Source organism: Mus musculus, chromosome 4 (assembly GCF_000001635.26).
Source record: "Mus musculus strain C57BL/6J chromosome 4, GRCm38.p6 C57BL/6J".
Taxonomy (NCBI): domain Eukaryota; kingdom Metazoa; phylum Chordata; class Mammalia; order Rodentia; family Muridae; genus Mus; species Mus musculus.
Window position 1 is genome coordinate 113,796,301 of NC_000070.6, and position 20,769 is coordinate 113,817,069.

Sequence of the window (20,769 nt, forward strand, 5' to 3'; positions counted from 1 at the left end):
TGGCTGTGACCAATATTAATTAAATATCAGTAAAGTTTTCTACAGAGATTTCATAATCTTATCAAATAACATAGAATCTTTCCTTGCTCATGAAGCTTTTCCCTTATATACTTAAAGCTACAAAGCCATATTGTTGTTTCTATTTCAGCATGGTCTAATTGTATCTGAATTTGGATTTCAGAGTATTGCGCTTGAATTTGCACCTGCTCTCTGAGTATCATCATTTCACTTGGTTGGCTTCATGGATCAGCAATCCCAGATGGTACATAGCATTTGATATTTTAGTGAAAATGTCCCTAGCATGCGAGATGTGACATTCATTTTTGGGTGAACCTACCAGACCATTTTTTTCTAGCTTCTTGTTGTATCCCATTTTGATTGCACTGACTCTTTTCAGAATTCAAACTAAATAACAGTGTAAATCATTCAGATCTGTCAAAGCCATTCCACATCTCAAAGATTACATCATATCACTCTTAGCAAATCTGATGAAGTTCAGAGACAGAATCAAATTATGTCTATATTTGAGATTCTCTAAACAACTTATAAACAACATTGAATCCTGGGCACGTAACAGTGTTCCTATTACACAATAATTTTGGATGCATATCCATTTGCTATTGTTCTCCAATCTCTGATAATTATAAGGAAACATGCCTGGAAATAGTTAAGGGTTCCCAGTGTCTATGAGTTGGTCCATCCAAATGAATATCTTCATATTGCCTTAGCCCATGTTGAAAAAATAGTGATATTACTGTCTCTCCAGTTCTGTGATACCCACATTTTCCCAAGAATTTCCATATTCTGATGTTCAAAGTTTGAATCTGAGTAAGGCTATTTTAATTTAAAATCTTCTGTACTTCAATATTGGACATACAATCTATTCTCTAAACATCATAACTTTTTGCTTTTCCAATATTGAACCTGAAATGCATGCTAGGTCCAAATATTAGAGCACTGTTACTCTTTGTTCTTATTCCTTCTCATTTGAATATATTTTGAACATGGGTTATAAAGTTTTTTTTTCAAAAGAGAGCACCAATGCAACTGGTAACTAGTTCCCTCCTTCCATATTTGTGAAATTATAAGCTAACATCGCTCCCCACCCCTTTTTTTCCCTCAAAGCTTTTATAAGTGTTGTGCATAGCAGAATTCCTCTTTGTTTGATTTTTGTTCTGATTTTAATTCATCCTTCATTCCTCTTGGAAATTCCTTGTGGGAATGCCAACTTGCCTCCTTTGAATACTTTGTCTTCAACAGTGAAACCATATAATCATTTAACATAGTTTCTTCAAATTTCTGCATTATGATTTACTTACAATTATTTCAATAGATAGTGAACCTTGCATTTGGAGTGCATCTCCATATTACTGAAACACTCTAGATTCACCAATGAGGCATTTGGCCTGATGCTATGTGAAGAAAGATTGCCACACTCACATTATCCTTCTATAAGTACACATATCTCTGAGATTAATCATCTTTCATTATATGAGTCATAACTCATCAAAGACTGCATGCAACTTATCTTACAGAAAGAAGGCACTTATTTTCATACCACATGAGAAAGGTGTAGTTATTGAGTTTAAGCTGTACAGATGGTTTATCTTCAGAATGATAATCCTCACAGAGCTTGCCTTTAAAAGTAGCTAGTGCTTTCTCTCAAAACAGTTCTTGGTAGACAAAAGAAAATTTTTACACATTATTGAGGACACACAAATGGCCAGTGACTCCTAGAAAGTCAACAGTGTTGAATCAGTGAGTTTATTTGGTGTTTCTCAGACAATTATGGGTAAGACATGAATGACTTGAGCGTCAATGATTAAAAGTTAGATTGCTGCATACCTATGTATTACTCTGCACCATGGGTATGCACACACATGATTCAATATATATCTCTACCATTAACTTGAATAGGAATGAACATTGTTAAAGTTGTTTTAGTAATTCAAGTAAATGCAACTCCAGCTTTTTATAACAGCATTGTATAAAGATACACCAGTAAAAAAAAATCCCTTGTCCATTGTGTTGCCTTTACTTCTGAGACAATCTTGGATTTTACATCATATCTGTTGTTTTGCATTGTGGGGCAATGGGCTATGCACATACAGCCTGGTCTCCAGGAGAGCTGAGGTCTTGAACCCTGGTAGAACCTGATGGGTGATACTTTTCACCTACATGGGATGGAAGGCGTTCCCTCATATCTCCTGGACCCCTGGATCCTGTTGATGTTACCACCCCCACAGCCCCCACAGTAGAGGCATGTGGCTAGCAGTCATGTGGACTATTTTCCAAGCTTCTGGCCTTCAGAGTAGACTCCTCCCCATAGTTACCTAGTAACATCAAATAACAAGCCCACTATAAGAGGTGCTGCTTGGCCTCACCTTGCTCTCTCTTCTCACTCTCTAAGCTCTCTCTCTAAGATTTTACCTCTCTCTCTAAGCCTTCACCTTTCTTGCTCTCTAACTCTTTCTCTCTTTCCCTTCCTCCCTCTCTCCAATGGCCATAGCCAGTCTCTTTCTCTTTCCACCTTCTCTCGTTCCCCTGCCTTTCTATAATAAAGCCCTAAAACCCTAGACTGTCTCTGTTCATCAAGGCCTGCTGTGCTTGGATGATGGGATAGTCTTTCTTCTAACGAGCTGCTTCTAACCTCCCATCAGAAGGCCTTCCTGTGCTCAAGCCATGGACTGGACTAAAGACTCTCACCTGCGTGGAAACCACCCCTTTCCCTCTGCCATCTTCCAGTATCTCTGGGGCCTAGTGTCACCCCGGGGCCCCTGTTCTGTTCTCAGCTCCTCTGCCATATCCATTGTGGGATGCCAGAGACAGAAACTGGTACCTCGGGCTGCCCCTTGTCCACCCCCCACCGTGTGGTGGCAGTGGCTTCACACAGCCAGATGCCCACCTGAGGCCACGTGGAAACCGTCCTGCAGTCCTCTCGTGTCCACCCATTCAGAGCACGAGAACTTTGGCCAGACACAGCTCTCTCCGTCCCTGCTCTTCCCCTACACCCTCAGCTCTGAACTGCCTTATGTAAGTTAAAATATTAATTTTATGTTGCATTCACCTCATGGCCTAAAAATGATAATTTTATAATTTGGATCAGAATGAAACATAATATTAGGCAGATAAAGGGAAGGTGGATCAGAAAGTTGGGAAAGAGAAGAAGGAGAAAATGGAAGAGAGAGAGGACAAAGAGGAAGAGGAATAAGAGGAAAAGAGGAGCAGAAACATGTAGCCTGAAGAAACAGCAAGTTCTAATGGGTCTCATACATGTGGAAGATGGTTGTGTAGCAGTAGTTCTGCCCAGTCTAGGCACACAAAATGTATTCATATTAATTGAGTTGTGTTTTCATTGCCAGGGTAGTTTTGTATTGGAGATTTAACAGAACAAATTGGTACCCAATGTATTGATTTGAACCCAACAAACTAGAAATAAAAATTCATTGCCCACCCCAATGCCTGAATGGGGCTCGTGCAGCAATATAAGGTGAAGCAGGATGAATTTGAAGGTGGCTGTGTTTGAGGGGCCTACAGAGAATGGCAGAGAGGCTTCTATATTGGAGAAAGCCCTTCTGTGTTTTCTTCCCCCTATTCTTCACTCATCACCCTACCCACCTCACCCCCAAACAGGAACACATACAGCATCTGTCCTTTTACACGCAGCTCCTCCCTGTGAATAAAGTATAGGGTAAAAAAAGGTCCAAAATTTTTTGACCAGTTAACTCACTGATAAAAAGAAACAAATATAAACTTTTGATACAGAATTTTCGCCTGCAGTTTCGAACTATATAGGTAATATTAGTGAATGACTCCAAGCAGATAGAGCAGTGATAATCTCCTGCTATGAACAGGTATTAATTAATAGAAGTCTTTTGCTCCAGGTAGAAAGAATTGCAGATAGATATTATATTATATATTAATTGAATATATGTCTTTGCCTCAAGGTAGAAAGCACAACAAATAGATGGTATAACAAGATAGCTGATCTAGGCACAGAGTTTAACAATTGAAAACTAGCTGCTTCATATAGGATCATATTAGTGAAAGTTTGAATAAATTGCTTTAAAAATGGTATAAAGATATATTGCTCTCATATGTCTTACAGGATAATCATATTTTGTCTGACATGGGCTCCATGGGAAATTGGTTTTAAATCCTGGTTTGATATGCTGCCTCATATAGCAGGTATGGATAGACTTGTGAGTCAATTTAATAAAGTCTACGGGAGACTCATAATCTGTAACGTGGACTCCACAGGAATTTGGGGTTAATATCCTTGCATGACAAATCAGAAAGGCCTAAATAGGCTAAAATGTGTGTGATTTTGAATATATTGGATGTTTTATTGTTCCTCTAGGACCGAGAGCAAGCTACAGGCTTTTCTGGTTAACAGTTGAATGATATGCTAACTTGGGGAAAAGTATTTGTCATTCTTTTTTGGAAATGTTGATTAAGGCATTTATACCTTCCAGAGTTATATGAATCATAAATGATAGAGGGAAACTCCCTAAGGGATTAGATTCTAGAGAATAAAACAAAAAGTGTATCTTGATGATACTGAATTTTTTGAGATTTAAATATGACAGAATATACAGCCTTGGTGAATTTCATCATCAGACAGGTTGAACTGACCTGAATGAACTCTGGACGGTTTGGTTTTTCATCCAGATCCAGTCATGACACAGACATCAGAGAAAATCATTGGTGTGGCCTTTTTAAGGCTAATGAATTCTTCCATTTCCCTACAATTTCCCCTCCTTTCAGAAATATCTCAACATCCATATACAGCTTGAAGAAGTTATGAAGAGTCTTCATCCCAGTTCCTTAGATTTATGACTGGGCATGGTTAATATTGGTTGTCTTTGATACTAAAATTTTGAAGTACAAGGCTTAGACCCAGTACTTCTATTCCTGTTATTATAAACAGATCAGAGATGTTTAAGCCTGTGAGTTAAGCAGCCAAATGAGAAATTCATGGAAATGAGTTTATTGTTAGGGTGTTTTCAGTTATTTTAATCATAAATAACCTGAGAGTAAGTAACAGAAAACACGCCAGATTGCTTCATGTAGATAGTTGGTTTTCAAAACTGTCAGAAGTACACAGAATGTGATGATTAAGGTTACTTATTCAGTTGTTGTTGAGACTAGTCTGCTACTTACAGTTTTCCCTGCTATTAATTCAAAGAAAAAACAGAGCATGATTGAGTTACTCCAGATGTCACAAAACAGCTACTAGGCAAGAATTGCCTTATTTCAACTAAAGACATAATATGATCCAAAGAAAGAAACAATTACAGGTTAAGACAGCTTGATTTTCCCGAGACAGATTAGGCCTGTCCTTAATATTCTTGATTCTCTAAGTCTGTCAGATGACCCTGGACAGTTGGATGAAGGTGGATGCTCAAATATGTTGAAGAAAATTACTGTCCAATTGAACAGCAGTCTCTATAAATAGGCTAAGTTTTGGAAGCTGTGTTAGGCTTCCTATATATTTTCAGTTAGTACCAGTAGTCCCTGGATTTTAGGAGGGGTTAAAAACTTACATAGTCTCCTAGCAAACCAAGGCTTTTTACTTTGAGGGGAAAATTTTTGAGACTATGGTTTTAAGATAGCATTCAATCTAAAACCAAGAAATAGCCAGATGTAAAATTATAAATCTTTTAGATAAGAAGAGATGACAGAGTTTCTATTTAATTAACAAAGATGATGGACAGTGTGTTAGGTCTCATACACTTTATAAATTACAAAATAGTAATAGTTGTGTTCAATTATATCAGAAATAAAATATTCTTTTAATTGGACAGAAATAGAGAAGAGTTGTGCATAACCCCAGGAATGATTACATTTTATATTAATTCCTTTCTCCTGTGAGGAATAGAGAACAAAGAATGAATCAGCACTCAGGTGATTTCCTGTACACCTTCTCAGCTTAATTTGTAAAATAAATGAGAGCTGATGACTGAACAGATAAAGGGAATGTGGAGTGGAAAGTTAGGAGAGAGAAGTAGAAAATAGAAGAGGGAAAGGACACAGAGGAGGAAGAAGAAGAAACGTAGAGCAGAAGCACATAGCCTGGAGAAACTGTAGGTTCTAAAAAGTCTCATATTAGTGGAAGATAGTAGTGTAGTGACTGGTAGATCTGCCCAATCTAAGTACAGAGCATGTATTCATATTAATTTAGTTGTCTTTTCATTACCGGTGCATATTTGTGTTGGAGATTTACTACTACACATTGCTATACATGCACACCACATTCTCATGTACAGTTTCTTACTTATCTGTTCACAGACATCAAGTAAGCTCCCATGCATGGCCACTTTGAATTGAGGTATGTCCTGTATTCAAAGCCAGTATAATGGATTGGATACTCTTTCCTTAAAGATTTTTCTAAAGTATCTGTGTTAGAAGCAGCCAACAAACTTACATCCAGGTAATAAAACTTATGCATTGACAAAATTATCTACAAAGTATTTCCAGTGGTTTTTGAACAAGATTTTGACATGGTGAAGGACTTTTCAACCTTCTCTATAGAATAATTCATCCTTTAATACTTTTCAGGGATTAACCATTGTTATAATTAGGGACAATAAAGCAAACCTTTCTCATTCCTGCTCACTAAAAGGGACAGTAATTTGTAGCCTTTTAAATCAATTACAATCATTGCTTAGATAAGAAGGAACGTAAAGGAAACAAAAGGCTGTAATGAAAATATTCATTAATATTTACCACTTCAGCTCTAAAATCTATTAACATTCAAAGTTTTCCTTTTTATTTTTCCATAACATATGTAGGGATTTCCCAAGAAGTGGCAGAATCCTCTATATACATTGTCTCCAGTTCCTCTTGTAACACATAGTCAATCTCCTATCATATTTCCTTTGTCTACAGACAATGATCTACCAATACAGGATTAGGAGTTAACTGGGTCTGTGATAGGCAGTCTATTTTGGTTGAACGAGGCTTGCTCTGGCAACCCAGTCAAGAACTCTACAAGAAATGAATAAGTGAGCCACATTCCCAGAGTCAGGTGCCTGACACCCCAGAGCCCCCAACTCCATAATTTTGTGACTGTAAGTCACATAAACAATGTCCCAAGCTTCTGGCATTCTTGCTAGACTCCACCGCCAGTTACCTGACTATAGCCAGGTATGTTCCTCCCCACAGTTATCTGGCATCAGCAAGAGAGCCCAGACCACTATAAAACAGACTGCTTGTCCCCTCCTTGCTCTCTTTTAGCTCTCTCCTTTCTTACTCTCATCTATACCCCTCCTTCTTTCTCTACCTTCCCCACTCTATCCATGTGGCCATAGACAGTCTCTCCTTCTTTCTACCTTCACTCTTTCTCCCTGCTTTTTTATAATAAAGCTGTAAAAACATAGACTGTCTTTGCTCATCAAGGCCTTCTGTGCTTAAATGATGGGATAGGCTTTCCCCTAATGAGACCTTCCTTTGCTCCATCCATGGACCATACCAAAGACTCTCACCTGCATGGGAACCAGACAACACCCCCTCTCCTCCTGCCCTGTCCTCCCTTTGTCCCCAGGACTGGTTGAGCTGCCCCAGGGCCCCCACTCTGTTCTCAGCTCTTCGGTGGTGTTCAGTGGTATATTGGATTCCGAGGCTGGGAGCCTAGTACCTAGGACTGCCCCTTGTCCACCACCCCCTGATGTGGAGTCAGTGGCTTTATACAGCCAGGTACCCACCCAGGACCACTTGTAAAGAATGAAGCAGTCTTCTGTGTCTGCGGCCCAGAGCACCAAAACTCTGGCAGGACATGTGTTTTCTCCCACTTCCTTTATTTCTCCCAGTGCCCACTACCCAACAGTTAGCCATTGCTGTGGTAGGACTCTTGGCATTTAAGCCATTGATCCTCCTTTAAATTTGGGACCTCTATTCCAGTTATGTCCTGTGTTTGCAAATTAGGCAAAGCCTTAGATTGTTTTTGAGGATATATATCAATATCTTCCCCTGAAGCCTCCATCTTTTCCCCCTACATGTCAACATGGTACTTTTCTGGTCTCACAGGAATATGAATCTGTGTTCCTAAATGTTGGGAAAGATCTAGGCCCCACACATTTATGGGCATGTCATGGATATAAGACCTCTTGTTTAACAATTGACTTCTCATCAAACACATTAAACTCAACTCACTCTCTCTCTCTCTCTCTCTCTCTCTCTCTCTCTCTCTCTCTCTCCTGAGAACTTTCTACTACCCCTAAATTTAGTATAAGCCTTTTCATTTGGCCAGACTGTATTACAAAATTTCTGGAAAATCAAAGTTACATAAGCTCTTATATCAATCGAGCACATATTTCAATGCCATTTACTTCGAAATGTTATTTGTCCTTTGATCAAGAAAAGCTGAATATTAACATATTTTCTTGTACTTCCAAACACTCTTATTCTTTCATCTGAGGCAGATTTTCATCACAGCTAGGGATACAGTGATATCGGGGACTGTAGGAAACCATTCCGAACTCCCTGCCCAGCCGGACAGAAATCTGTGCCAGGAGTAAACAAGCCCATATTTGGTGGATGGCTTGCTCTTAATCCCTGATTTGCTGAGCAAGCCTGCCTGGTGAGGTGATGTGACCTGTGGTGATTGGTTGAGGTGTGGTTGTAGCTTGAGTGGATATACTTGTACCCCGAAGTGCGGGGGATTGCAAGAGAGAAGCTGCCTGAGTAAACTGCTTTAAGAAGAACTGGTGGTTGCATTTTCCTTGCTGGTCGAGTTGGACACAACACGGGACATCCCACTGATATCATTAAATCTTATTACACACATTTTCACAGACCATTGTTTTTATTTCTACTTTGAAAACTTCCTTGACCATACCTAGATCCACACTGTAACTTTCAATACTTGATTGAATAATTTTCAACAGCAACTCTTTTGTATCTGTAAGAAAAAGACAATACATTGGATTAGCTTATATTTTTATATCATTGAAGTTTGGGGGGAATTGAGTAAGATGTTGATCTATTACCATGTCTAGAGCAGCACTGCTTGGCATAGTATATATTAGATCTCAATATTTTATTGAGGTATTTTTGACTGCAAATTATTTCCTAGCTAACAAAGGGAAACAACTTGCATTTTTCACTGTGATGCTTCCAGCTACGTCCCCAATTGATTTTCTGATGTCAGAAAAATATGTTGTTTATCTATCTTGGACCTATGTTCTTTGTACCAATGTGCTTGACTCATAAAATAAACACACCTGGAATGTAGACTTTCACTCTGATTTATACCTAGGACAACCATTTCCTTAGAGATGCCTTGTTCACTATTATTTTGCAAATGAACAAATTTCCCAAAATAAATGTACTGGAAAATTTGAGATCAGATACCTATAGCAGCTTGTACATGATATGTTAGCAAAGAAACATATTTCCTAAAACTGTACCTCTAAACATTTAAAGATCAGAGTCCTCTAGGTGTAGGATTACCTAGTGTATTACCATGATACATATTAGAACAAATATCAGTTGTATCCATCTCTGTTCCACCATAGGTTGTGCCTCAGCCTTTAATTTTATAAGTTCTTGTTCATTTACAAGGTATTCACATTTTCAATCATATAGATCCCTATCACAATATGCCTTGCATCTGGATATTATATGACTTTGTTCATGGCTGTGACCAATATTAACTAAATATCACTGAAGGTCTTTACAGAGATAGTACAATCTTTGCAAACTTGATAGGAACTTTCCTTGCTCATCTAACTTTTACCCAGGAACTTAAAGCTTCAAAGCCGTGTTGTTATTTCTATTTCAGCATGGTCTAATTGTGTCTGAATTTGGATTTCAGTGTATTGCCCTTGAATTGCCACCTACTCTCTGAGTATCATCATTGCACTTGATTGGCTTCATGGATCAGTGATCTCAGCTGGTACATAGCACTTGATATTTTAGTGCAAATTTCCTGAGCATGCCAGATGTCATGTTCATTTTTGGGTGAACGTAGCAGACTATTTATTCTATCCTCTACTCTATGTACCCCATCTTGATTGTATTAACTCTTTTCAAAACTCAACCTAAATAACAGTGTAAGTCATTCAGATGTGAAAGACTTTTACACCTTGCAGAGATCACAACATACCATAGGTCTCTGCAAACATGATGAAGTTCAGACACAGAATCAAATTATGTCTCTATTTGGGATTCTCTAAACATCTAATAACAGTATGGCAACTTGGTCACTGAATAGATCTGCTTTACACAATGCATTTTTGGATGCCTATTCGTTTCCATTGTTCTCCAAACTCTCATAATTATAAAGAAGCATGTCTGAATACAGTTAAGTGTTCCCATTGTTCCTGAGTCAGTCCATCCATGCAGATATCTTTATATTACCTTAGCCCATGTTGAAGGCATAGTCATATACTGTCTCTTCATTTCTGTGGTACCCACATTTTCCTAAGAATTTCCATGTCGTGTTGTGTCCAGCTCTGGTTCTGAGTAACTCCTTTTTAATTTAAAATCTTCTGAACTTCAACATTTGAGATACAATCTATTCCCTAAATGTCATAACTTTTTTGCCTTTCAAATACTGAACCTAAACTATATGCTAGATCCAAATATTAGAGAACTGTTATCCTATGTTATCATTCCCTCTTATTGGAATATATTTTAAAAGTAGATTATAATGTTTTATTCCAAAAGAGTGCTCCTTTGCAACTGGTGACTAGTTCCCTACTTCCATATTTGTGAAATTACAAGCCAACACCTTACCCCACCCCTTTGTCCTTCAAAGCCTTAATTAGTATTGTGCATAGCAGAATCCCTCTTTCCTTGATTTTTGTTTTGATTTTAGTTCATCCTTCATCCTTGTGGGAAAATTACTTGTGCAATGGCAACAAGCCTCCTTTAAATTTTTTATCCACAACAGTGAAGACATATGACTTCTTACCATATTTTCTTCTAATATGAGCATTGTGATTTACTTCCAACTATTTCAATAGACAGTGAGCAATGAATTTAAAGTGCATCTCCATATTACCGAAAGAGTCAAGATTCATCAATGAGGCATTTTGACTTATACTATGTGAAGAAAGATTGCCACACTCACAAAATCCTTCAATAATGACATACAACTCTGAGATAAATCATCCTTCATTACATAATTCATAACTCATCACAGACTACATGCAACTTAAGTTGCATAAAGGAAGCACTTCTTTTCATATCACATGGGAAAAGGTGTCGTTATTGAGTTTAAGCTGTACAGATAGCCTATCTTCAGATTGATCATCCTCACACAGCCTACCGTTAAAAGTAGCTAATGTTTTCTTGCCAAATAGATCTTAGTAGACAAAAGAAATTTATCCACATTATTGAGGACTCACAAATGTTTAATGACTCCAAGGAAGTCAACTTTTGTGAACCAGTGAGTTTATTTGTTTTTTCTCATTCAATTATGTGTAAGAGGTTAATGAATTGATCCTCGATGATTAAACGTTATATATATATATATATATATATATATATATATATATATATATATATATATATATATTTATATATATATTACTCTGCACCATGTGTATGGGTACAAATGATTCAGTATAGAGCTCTATCATTAACTTGAATAGGAATCAACATTGTTAAATTTGTTTCAGTAATTCATATAAAGGCAACTCCAGCTTTTTAAAATAGCATTGTCTAAGCTCCCCCAGCAAAAAAATAGAGTTTAGGGAGAAATATGAATAAATACATTCATAAACATTCATTGACACCTGCTTATATGATGGTCATACTGCATTCATTGAAGACATCTAGATTAAATGCATGCACTCTTGTCCTAACACACTTTGGCAAGAATGTACATGAACTTGTGGGGTTTATTTTTGTGGTTTACATACATCACATATAGAGATGAATTTATTTAAGATATTTTCATGAAGATATATCATAATAAATTGCAGTTCTTGATCCTCAACAAAAGAAACTTTTTTCTTTGTCTATTGGGTTGCCTTTATCTCCCAGACAATGTTGGTTTTTGTATTAACATAAAACATATATAACAATGTACTTGTATCTATGTTAAGACTTCAATCCAACAAGAGAAAAATCAAGATATCAGTTGTTCTGCATTAGATTAGTTAAAATATTAACTTTATTTTGCATTCATCTCATGATCTAAACATGATAACTATATAATTTGGAGCTGAATGAAGCATTATATTGGGCAGATATTGGGAAGACAGAGCAGAAAACTGGGAAAGAGAAGACAGAGAAAATTGAACAGGGAGAGGACACTGAGGAACAGGAAAAAGAAGAAAAGAGCAGAAACACATGGCCTGGAGAAACTGCATGTTCTAAAAGGTCTCATAGGTGTGGATGATGGCAGTATAGCACAGATCTGCCCAATCTAGGCATACAGCATGTATTCATATTAATTGAGGTGTGTTTTCATTGCTGGGACATTGTTGGATTGGAGATTTAACAGAACAAGTTGGCACCCAACCTATGGATATGAACTCAACTAATCTGAGATAAAAATTCACTGCCTGACAATGACTGATTTTGGCTTGGGCAGCAATATGGGCTACAGCGTGGTGGATTTGAAGGTGGCTGGGTATGTGGAGCCTACAGAGAAAGTGACATCTACACTGGATGAGAGATTTTCTGTGTTCTCTTCCCCTTATCCTTCATTCCCCACACTGCCTCCCCCAATCCCAAATTAAGGATACATGAAATGTGGGTCTCTTTATACTCAGTTCCTCCATGCGAATAAAGTATCAGAAAATAAGTTTCTTGTTTCAGAGGAATATGAACCCTCATACCCAAATGTTGGGAAAGATCTTGTCCCCATACATTTATGGGCATGCCATGGATATAAGACCTCTAGTTTGACACTTGACCATCTGCACACACAAATTAAACTCAGCATTCTCTCTCTATCTTTTTCCTTCTTTCCTTCCTTCTTTCTTTCTTTCTTTCTTTCTTTCTTTCTTTCTTTCTTCCTTCCTTCCTTCCTTCCTTCCTTCCTTCCTTCCTTCCTTTCTTTCTTTCTTTCTTTCTTTCTTTCTTTCTTTCTTTTGTAATTCCTGGTAACTTTCTACTACCTATGAACTTTGTAAAAGCCTTTCAATCTGTGCAGTCTGTATTTAAAACTTTCTGGAAATCAAAGTTGCATAAGCTCTTATTTCAGTCAAGCCTCCTATTTCAATGCCATTTATTCCCAAATATTATTTGGCATTTGTTCAACCAGAACTGCATAATAACATATTTCCTTGTAGTTCCAAACACATTTGTTCTTTCACCTGTAGCAGATTTTCATCTGCTAGGTATTGCAGCTAGGTATGTAGAGTCAACAGAGAAATCCCACTAACACCATTAAATTATATTATATCGTTTTTCACAGACCATGGGTTTTATTTTTATTTTAAAATCTTTATTGATCATACCTAGATACACACTGGAACTTTGAATAATTGATTCAATTCTTTCCAACAGCCATTGTTTTATTCCTGTAGGCAAAAGACCATACAATGAATTAGTTTCTCTTTTTGTATCATTGAAGTTTGGGAGGATTGAGTGAGATGTTTTATGTTGCCCTGTCTAGAGGATCACTGCTTGGCATAGCATATATCAGATCTTCATTATTTTTGCGAGGTATTTTTGACTGCAATGTTTTCCTAACTAACACGGGTAAAGAGCTTGCTTTTGTCACTATGAGGCCTCCAGCTAGGTCCTCATTTATTTTCTGATGTCAGGAAAATGTGTTGTTTATCTCTCTTGGACCTATGCTCTTTGTCCAATGGTGTGGGGCATTGGGCTGTACAAAGATGGACTGGTCTCCAATTGAGCAGCAGTATGGAACGCCAGGACCCCTTGGTGATAATTCACCTACATGGGATGGAAGGAGTTCTCTCATGTCTCCTGGACTCAAGGCTCCTGTCAAAGTTACTGCCCCCTCAGCCCCCACGGGAGAAGCATGGCTAGTAGTCAAGTATCAATATCCCAAGCTTCTCACCTTCAGGCTAGACTCCTTCCCAGTTACCTAACAACAGTAAGGATACAGCATAACGTAAGAGGGGCTGCTTGGCCCTACCTCACTCTCTTGGTCTCTTGCTCTTACTCCCCTTACAAAATTTTCTTCTCTCTTCCTCTCTTTCCCTCTTTCTCTCTAGCCTTTCTTCTCTCTCTCTCTACTTTCCCCCTTCTCTCCTCTTGGCCATGGTCAGTCTCTCTCTCATTTACCTTCTCTCATTCTCCCTACCTTTCTATAATAAAGCTCTAAATTCATAGATTGTCTCTGTTCATCAAGCTCACTACACTTATTCTTGCCTGTGTGGGAACCTCCCTTCCTAAGTCTGCTCTCCCATACCCCGGGGGCACAGAGTGTCCCCCAGGGCCTATTGTTTTTGTGGACTGCCCCTTGTCCACCTCCCCGCCCCCCGTGTTGAATGGGGTCAGTGGCTTAGATGCCCACCTGGGGCCTAGTTCAAAGAGTCTGCCAGCACTCCCATATCTGCCTGCCTACTGCATTGGAGGAATTCTGGCTGGGTGTGAGCTATCATCCCTTCTTACTTCCTTCCCCAGCCCCCCTTTAATTCCCACACAATGGTAGTGTTTCTCTCACAAATTAAACACACCTGGAATATAGACTTTTATTCTGATTTGTACCTAGGAAAATCATTGCCCTAGAGATGTCTTGTTTGTTATTATGTTCCAAATGATCAAATTAATTTCCCACAATAAAAGCACCAGTCATTTTGAGACCAGATACCTATAGCAGATTGCTATATATATATAGATGTATGTATATGTGTGTGTGTGTGTGTGTGTGTGTGTGTGTGTGTATGCACAAAGGACAATATTTCCTAAAACTGGGTCTGTAAACATGTAAATCTCAGAGTTCTTTAGGTTTAGGATGATCTAATGTAGTACCATGATACATATTAGAACCAATATCAGTTGTATTCCTCTCCATTCCACCATAGGTGGTGCCTCAGCTTTTAATGGTCTAAGTACTTGATTATTCACAAGGTATTCATATTTTCAAACACCAAGATCCCTATCATAACATGCCTTGCATCTGGATATAATATGATTTTGTTCATGGTTGTGACCAATATTAATTAAACATAAGTGAAGATTTCTAAAGAGATTGTACAATCTTTGCCAATAAGATAGGAATTTTCCTTGCTCATCCAGCATTTCCACAGGAACTTAAAGCCATTAAGTACTTTCTAGCTCAGCATGGTCTAATAGAATCTGAAATTGGATATAAGCTTATTGCCATTAAATTGGCCCCTTCCCTGTGAGTAACATCATGAGATTTGGTGGGCTACATGGATCAGTAAACCCAGCTGGTACATAGCATCTGATATTTTAGTGAATATTTCCCTAGCATGCCAGATGTGATGTTCATTTTGGGTGAACCTCGCAGACCTTTTTTTCTACATCCTCCTCTATGCATCCCATCTTGATTGTATTAACTCTTTCAAGAACTCAAACTAAATAGCAGTGTAAGTTATCCAGAACTTTCAAAACCTTTTCCACCTCTTAAAGATCATGTCATACCAATAGTCTCAGAAAATCTGAAGACGTTCAGAGACAGAATCTAATTATCTCTACATTTGGGATTCTTGAAAAAAAACTTATAAACAGCATTGAAAGCAGGACACTGAACAGCTCTGTTATTACACAATAGTTTGTGATGCCTATCCATTCTCCAATCTCTGATATTATAAGACAACCTGCCTGGAAATAGTTAAGGGGTCCCAGAGTCTGTGAGTCAGTCCATCCATTTGTATGTCTTTATATTGCCTTAGACCACGTTGAATGCATAGTCATAATACTGTCTCTTCAGTTCTGTGGTACCCACATTTTCCAAAGAATTTCAATATCCTGTTGTGTCCAGTCTGGTTCTGATTAACTCTCATTTAATTTAAAATCTTCTGAACTTCATCATAGGAGATACAATCTATTCTCTACACATCACAACTTTTTTGCATTTCCAATGCTGAACCTAAAATACATGCTAGATGCAAATATCTGAGCACTGTTATCCTGTCTTCTTATTCCTTCTCATTTGAATATATTTTGAACATGGATTATAAAGTTTTATACCAAAAGAGTGCTCCTTTGCAACTGGTAACTTGTTCCTTCCCTCCATATTTGTGAAATTATAAGCTAACAAATTCACCCAGCCCTTTTTCCTAGAATAATAGCCTTGATTATTATTGTACATAGCAGAATCCCTCTTGCTTTGATTTTTGTTTTGGTTTTAATTCATCTTTCATTCCTGTGGGAAATTTTTTATGGGACTTCCAACAAGCTTCCTTTAAATGTTTTATCTTCACCAATGAAAATGTGTGACTGTTCATCATAGTTTCTTCTAATTTATGCATTATGATTTATTTGAAATTATTTCAATAGACAGTGAACCATGCATTTGAAGTGTATCCCCATGTTACTGAAACAGTGAAGATTCACCAATGAGGCTTATGGCCTGATGCTATGTGAAAAAGGATTGACACACTCACAACATCCTTCTATAAGGACACATAACTCTGAGATATTTCATCTTTCAGTACATGATTCATAACAAGTCACCAAATGCATGCAACTTATTTTACAAAAAGGAGGCTCTTTTTTATATCACATGGGAAAAGTGTAGTTACTGAGTTTAAGCAGCACAGATGGCTTATCTTCAGATTGATCATCCTCACACAGCTTACAGTTAAATGTAGATAATGGTTCATTCCAAATATTTCTTGGTAGACAAAAGAAATTTTATTCAACTTACTGGGAGACCCACAAATGACCAGTGACTTTAAGGATGTCAACTTTGATGAACCAGCAAGTTTATTTGCTACTTCTCATACAAATATGTATAAGAGGGTAGTGAATTGAGCCTCAATGATTAAAAGTTAGATAGCTGTATATCTATATATTCCTCTGCATCATGGATATGAACAAATATGATTCAATATAAAGCTCTATTATTAACTTGATGGGAATCAACATTGTTAAAGTTGTTTCAGTAATTCATATAAAGGCAACTCCAGCTTTTTTTTGGGGGGGGGGGGTAAGGAGAGTTTTGGTTTTTCAAGACAGGATTTCTCTATGTAGCCCTGGCATCCTTAAAGTCACTGGTCATTTGTGGGTCTCCCAGTAAGTTGAGTAAAATTTCTTTTGTCTACCAAGAAATATTTAGCCTGGAACTCTCTCTGTAGACCAGGCTGGCCTCGACCTCAGAAATCCACCTGCCTCTGCCTCCCGAGTGCTGGGATTAAAGACATGTGCCACTACCGCCCAGCTTGCAACTCCAGCTTTTTAAAACAGCATTTTATAATGCTCCACCAGCTTAAAAATAGAGTTTAAGGAGAAAATATGAATAAATGCATTCATAAACATTCATTTCCACCTACTGATATGGTAGGCATACTGCATCCATTGAATGCATCTAGATTAATTGAATGGGCTCTTGTCGGGGAGAACTTTTGCAAGAATATACCTGAGTTTGAGGTTATTATTTTTATGGCCTATATACATCACATATAGGGATTAATTTATTTAGGATATTTTTATGAAGGCACATGGCAATAGAGTGCAGTTCTTGAACCTCATCAAAAAGGAAATCATTTTTCTCTGTCTATTGGGTTGCTTTGACTCCTAGATAATCTTAGTTTATATATTAACATCACACATATATCACACCTTACTTTTATCTATGTTAAGTTTGCACTCCAAAAGGAGAAAAATCATGATATTTCTAGTTCTTCTTTATGTAAGTTAAGACATTATTTTTTGTTACATTCACCTAATGGCTTAAAAATGATAATTATATAATTTGGAGGAGAATGAAACATTACATTGGGCAGATAAAGAGAAGGTTGAACAGAAAGTTTAGAAAGAGAAGAAGAAAATGGAAAGGGAGAGGACATATAAGAAGAGGGGTAAGTGGAAAATAGGATCAGAAACGTATGGCCTGGAGAAAGTGCAAGTTGTAAAAGATCTAATACATGTGAAAGATTGTAGTGTAATGGTAGATCTACATAATCTAGGCACACAACATCTATTCATATTGACTGAGTTGTATTTTCATTGCCGGGCCATTTTTGGATTGGAGATTTATCACAACAAATTGGAGTACAATTTATTGATTTGAACTCAACTAACCTGAGATAAAAATTCACTGCACCTAAACCATTGTATGTGGCTTGTCCATCAATATAGAATCCAGCACGGTGGATTTGTAGGTGGCTGGGTTTGAGAGGCCTAGAGAATGGCAGAGAGGCACCTACCTACACTGTTTAGAGCCTTTCTTTGTTAGGTTTCCCTAATCCTTCACTCCCAACCCCATATTTCCAACCCCAATCAGGGACACAGACAAAGTGGGTCTTTTTACCCTAAGCTCAAACATGTGAATAAAGAAGCAGGAAACAAAGGTACAAAGTTTTCTGGACCAGGTAGCTCATTGATATAAAGACAGAAATTTAACCTTTGTTACTTAAAGATGGGAAATTCCACCTGTAGTTCAGAACTAGAAAGGGAATATTAGTCACTGACTCAAAGTAGAAAGAGCAGTGATAATCACCTGTTATGAACATGTGTTAATTAACTGAAGTCTGAGGCTCCAGGTAGAGAGCAAAACAGATAGATATTATAATAGGTATTAGTTAAATAAGTGTCTATGTCTCATGGTAGAGAGCATAACAAATAGAATATATAACAGGATTGCTGCTCTAGGTAGACAGATTTTAGCAATTAAAATCTAGCTGCTTCTTATTGGGAGATATTAGTGAAAGTTATAATTAATTGCTTTAAAAATGGTATAAAGATATATTGTTGTAATAAGTATTACAGGATACTCATATTTGTCTATGCCGGGGCCTAGCAAACACTTAAGTGGATGCTCACAGTCAGCTATTGGATGGATCACGCTGCCCCCAATGGAGGAGCTAGAAAACGTATCCAAGGAGCTAAAGGGTTCTGCAACCCTATAGGTGCAACAATATTATGAACTAACCAGTACCCCGGAGCTCTTGACTCTAGCTGCATATGTATCAAAAGATGGCCTAATTGGCCACCACTGGAAAGAGAGTCCCATAGGACATGCAAACTTTATATGCCCCAGTACAGGGAACGCCAGGGCCAAAAAGTGGGAGTGGGTTGGTAGGGGAGTGGTGGGGGAGGGTATGAGGGACTTTTGGGATAGCATTGGAAATGTAATTGAGGAAAATACCTAATAAAATATTTAAAAAATAAAAAATAAAAAATGGTGTAAAGATATATTGTTGTAATAAGTATTACAGGATACTCATATTTGTATAATGTGGGCTCCATGGGAATTTTGGGTTTAAATCAAAGTTAAACAAGCTGCCAATTATAAACAGGTATAATAGTTGCATGAATCAATTTCATAAAATTTTCAGAAAACTCATATTCTCTAACATGGGCTCCACTGGACTTTAGATTTAGTATCCTGGCATGATAAATTAGAAAGGACTCTATAGGCTAAACAGTGTGAGATTTTGTGTATTGTGGTTGTTTAATTGTTCCTCTAGGACAGAGTAAAGCTACATTTTTTTTGTAAGGTTACCATTTGAAGGATAAGGTGATTTTGGGAAAATGTATTTTCTTTGTGTTTTAGGAAAAGGTGATTAAGATATTTCAAACTTCAAGAGTTATATAGATCTTATTTGATAGGGAGAGACTCCATGAAACACAATATGCCAGAGAATTTAAAAAAAAAAGGTTACTTTGATGATATTAAAATTACTCACACACACATACACACATATATATATATGTATGTATTAGAGTATGTAAACCTTTGGTGAATTTCATCCTTAGACATGGTGAATTGAACTGTCTGTACTACTGATGTTTTGGTTTTTCAGCCAGATCCATTCATGACACAGACATCAGAGACAATTGCTGGTTTGGCCTTTTAAAGGCTACTAATGAATTGCCCCATTTCCCTACCTTTTCCACTCCCTTCATAAATATCTCAACACCCATATTTATCTTGAAGAAATTATGAAGATTTATTTTCCAAATTCCATAGTATTTAGGACTGGGTATGATTATTATTGGTTTTCTTTTATACTAAAATTTGAAGTACAGGTCTTAGACCCAGTCCATCTATTGCTGTTATTATAAACAGATCTGAGATATATAAACATGTGAGTTAAGTTCCAAATAGAAATTTCATGAAGCTGAGTTTATAGTTACTGTGTGTTAAATTATTTTAATCAGAAATACCCAAGAGCAAGTAACAGAGAATGGACCAGACCACTTGACATAGATGATTGGGTTTTAAAAATGACAGAAGTCCACAGAATATGATGTTTAATGTTATTTATTGACTTGTTGTTGAGACTAGTCTTCTCCTGACAATTTTCCCTGTATAGGATTCAAAGAAATTGACCTTCTTTGAGTTACTCCAGATGTGATGGAACAGCCACGAGGCAAGAATTGCCTCATTTCATCTACAGACATAATACTGTCCAAAGTAAGGACACAAATACAGATTAAGACAGCCTGATTATGCCAAGACAGAGTAGGCTTTTCCTTAATAATCCTGTTTCAGTAAGTCTGTCAAATGCCCAGGGCCTGTAGACTAAAGACATATGCTGCTCCAATGTGTTGAAGTAAGGAACTGCACATGTGATCAGCAGTCTCTAATTAATGGCTAAATTTTGGAAGCTGTATTGGCCTTCCTATATATATTTTAGTTAATATCATTTGTTCTTAGATTTCTGATGGGGTTGATAATTAAATAGTCTCCTATCCAACCCA

At 37.3% G+C, this 20,769-nt stretch overlaps 1 protein-coding gene across 2 annotated transcripts in view; it reads right to left on the reverse strand.

The window, feature by feature from the left end:
- The window catches only part of Skint5 (selection and upkeep of intraepithelial T cells 5), a 521,613-nt gene that overhangs the window by 318,410 nt on the left and 182,434 nt on the right, over window positions 1-20,769 (reverse strand). For both annotated transcript variants that reach the window (NM_001167878.1, NM_001167876.1), the window contains exons 20-21: window positions 13,419-13,481; window positions 8,840-8,902 (exon numbers count right to left, since the gene is read on the reverse strand). In NM_001167878.1, the coding sequence (NP_001161350.1) occupies window positions 8,840-8,902; window positions 13,419-13,481 (126 nt within the window). The remainder of the gene's footprint in view (window positions 1-8,839; window positions 8,903-13,418; window positions 13,482-20,769) is intronic.